General features: G+C 39.9%; 1 protein-coding gene across 1 annotated transcript; it reads right to left on the bottom strand.

The window, feature by feature from the left end:
- Positions 1 to 2,587: 2,587 nt before the first annotated feature.
- Positions 2,588 to 3,628, bottom strand: LOC127681094 (olfactory receptor 51T1). The gene has a single exon (XM_052177023.1). The coding sequence runs from the start codon at positions 3,602 to 3,604 to the stop codon at positions 2,588 to 2,590; it is 1,017 nt and encodes a 338-aa protein (XP_052032983.1). The 5' UTR covers positions 3,605 to 3,628.

Raw genomic sequence — 3,628 nt, forward strand, 5'->3', positions numbered from 1 at the left:
AGAAGCTGCTGAGCCCTGTGGTAGAATTAGCTTGAAAAAGCTGAGAAGGAGGAAACCCTGTAGGAGGACTAGCAGTCTCAATTAACCTGGATCCCCAAGATCTCTCAGATACTGGAACACCAACCAAGCAGCATACAACAGCTGATATTAGGCCTCCAATACATGCTCAGCAGAGGACTGCCAAGTTTGGGTTTTGTCAGAGATGATGCACCTAATCTCCAGAGACTGGAGGCCCCAAGGAGTTTAGAGGTTTGGTGGGGTAGGCGTGGGGTATGGGGACATCCTCATGAAGATGGGGGTCGGGGAGGTAGTATGAGATGTAAAACAATTGGAGGGTGGACTGGGAGGGGAATAAAATCTGGAAATTAAAAAAAAAGAACAACTCTATTATATAGGAGAAGTTTTGTGCAGAAGAAAATGCTGGGATTTACTCAAAAATAACTTTTAAGATACTATAATTAAGAGATGGATGGTTTAGAATATAATCTATGTCTGTGGTTACCAGGTCCAAGCACTGGACACTGTGAATCCATTGACACCAAGAGACTTGGTGTGAGCATGTGAAAGATGAGTTCATTGCTTACTCCACAGTAAGAAGTTAAAGCTTAGAAAAAAATTAAAAACCTTCTCTAAAACCTAGATTTCTAAAACATATAGACATTGAATCTGAGCCCAGAAACTGTAAATCCAGTGCATTCAACTTTAGACATTATATCAGACTTTCAAAATTTTTTGATTCCTTCTAAAATTAGAACTTCAATTTCTTAGAATCTACAAAGATAATGATTGATGTTATCAAAATGCATGCTTGTAAGAATTTTTATAAGGAGCTACTGAACTATTAAAAGCAATAACTTATAATATTATGATTAAATAGATGTCACACTGCATTAACTAAGTGATATTCACTAAATTAAAAGTTAGGGGTTACATAAAGATGTAGGCCCACTATCAAACATCACACAATCTGGTGTTGGAAAGAACATTAAATTAATAATTAAGTTTACTGACTGAATGTGGAAAATCTCAGCACACATAAATGAATAACAAATTGCTTATTCTGATGGAACATGAACTGGGTGAAATACCTAAAGCACTTGAATGCTTTGCCTAAAGGGAATGTAATCCAAATAATTTTAATTGTATGTAATGTCACTATTACTTGGTAATTATTAACTGAAAAAAATATAGTGAACTAAGCAAAGCAGAATCACTAAGCCAGCAGTGTTTCTGCAGAACTGTGGGATTTCCCAAGAAACTGAGACACATAAAAAGTTTAAGGCTGGTTTTACCTGCGTTGTAAAGAAGTCAATGGTTCAGATCAGAAAATCTGTTGCCTTACTTTATTCAGTCATGGATTATTCCAGGTGGGAAAAAAAGTTTTACAATTCCATGAGTGTAAAAAAGACTTTAGAAAATTCTACTGTCCCATCAACACCATACCCAAGGCAATTTCATGACAAAACAAATATATTTAATTGACGTCTCTTGATCTTAGAATTGCATCAAAACAACTGATTATACACAGCACAGAATTCCTCATTAAACAGCACTGAAGTCTCTGCCCAGTGCTGCTGTGTCCAGTGCAGTAAGGCAACTAGCTTGTCAGAAGGCGGCAAAAGCTTTTACACTTGATCTTAGCCAAAAGGCTGAGAAGCGATCAGCAAAAGCTTTAAACAAAGGCTACTGTACGAAGGCAGAGTCTGCTCTAAGGAGCTGCTAGGAACTAAGAATAAGAACCTACCCTGACATCCTCAGCCATACAGCAACAATGAATGGCAATGCTGCTCAATGTTATGTATTGTACTAAAGGGAAATAAACAAGCAGTTTAAATGATAAAGACAACATCTTTGTCCAGAAAGTAAAGGGGATTCACAAAAGAAGTATAAGGGTCCTTGTGCAAGGAAATGGGACTGACTCGAAGCAAAACAAGCATGTAAGGTCTTTCTAGATTTGTTAATTACACATTTCTGTCTGTGTCTTGTGCACATACAAGTGACTTTTTCTTTAACCAGCAAGGGTGGAAAAAAAAAAACCCTCCATCATTCCCTGTGGAATATGAACTTCAGTGGGGGAAAAAGAAGAGTTTCTTTGGCCAAACACAAAAATATTACTGATGCCACTTGTTTCTGCTCTAAGTATTTCTGCTTTACAGTGAGAGTTCCACTGGAAGGATTTTGAGGGTGTGTGTGTATGTGTGTGTGTGTGTGTGCGCGTACGTGTGTATGTGCACATGTGGTGTTCCATGGTATATGTCTAGCTCAGAGAGCAATTCATTGGTGTTAGCAGTCTCTTCCCTGGGTTAGGTCTAGGAGATAAAACCCAGGTCCTCAGACTTAATAGTAGATACATCTACCCAAGGAGCCATCTCATTAGCCATGAAAGTATCATTTTGCACATGAGAGCCTATGTAAATTATTTAAAGATCATGTTACATATTTGCTCACAAATTAGCTTTGAAATGTGTTTTTAAAACTCTCATAAACTCAAAGACATGTGATTTTCTCCTATAGTCAAGTTGGAATTTCCTAATTAACCATCATGCCTGGCGATAACTAACCAATAATCTTCTTCTTTAATCCTAGCTCATGTACTAGAAAATTGTCTCCTTCTATCCCACCTTCCTCTAAGGCTCCTCATACTGTAGCCCCTTGAACCCTTGAATCGGAACAGCCGGAATATGGCTTGGCGAATAACCTTGGTCTTTAAACTGTAAATGATAGGATTCAGCACAGGCGGCAAGAGCAGATACATATTGGCCAAAATACTACAGATCACCCTTGGAGTAGAACTGAAGAGACGGTGTGCCAGTGACAGGGTGATCATTGGCACATAGAAAATGGTCACAGCACAGATGTGACAAACACATGTGCTAAGAGCTTTCTGTTGTTTTTGAGGGGCCACGATGTTCAGAACAGTGCGAAGGATCAGGACGTAGGAGAAAAGAATGAACAATAAGTCAGTGCCATTCAGGTAGAGCTGAAGAAACATTCCCCAGAAACTGCTGATCCAGGGATTGGTGTATGTGAATTTGATTATATCTGGATGGAAGCAAAATGGATGGGAAAGCTCTTGGCCTCCTTGAAAGGACACACTCTTCACAGCCATAACTGAGGGAAACATGAAAACCACCTGTCTTATACAGATGATCAGTCCAATCACAAAGCTCATCATGTCTGTGAGGAAAGTAGCATACTTCAGAGGGCTGCAGATGGCTAAGTAGCGGTCAAAAGCCATGGCCACCAGCACTGAAGACTCCAGGAATGAGAAGCTATGCACAAAGAACATTTGAATGAGGCACACTTTAATGCTGATCTCCCGGGCATGAAACCAAAGGACACCAAGGACTGTGGGAAGGGTTGTGATGGTCAGACCTAGATCAACAACAGACAGCATGGAGAGAAAATAGTACATGGGCTTGTGGAGACTCCGTTCAATGATAATGACAAACAAAATAACACTATTTCCCAAGAGGGCAATGGTGTAGAGACCACAAACAGGAATGGAGATCCAGATGTGGGCAAGTTCCAGTCCAGGGAAGGCTGTAAGGAGGAAGCTGGAGGAGGAGGAGGAGGGGGATGTGGTATTATTGAAGATCAGCATGGTGAGTTGAAGATGCACTCTGAA

Source organism: Apodemus sylvaticus, chromosome 1, assembly GCF_947179515.1.
Source record: "Apodemus sylvaticus chromosome 1, mApoSyl1.1, whole genome shotgun sequence".
Taxonomy (NCBI): Eukaryota; Metazoa; Chordata; class Mammalia; order Rodentia; family Muridae; genus Apodemus; species Apodemus sylvaticus.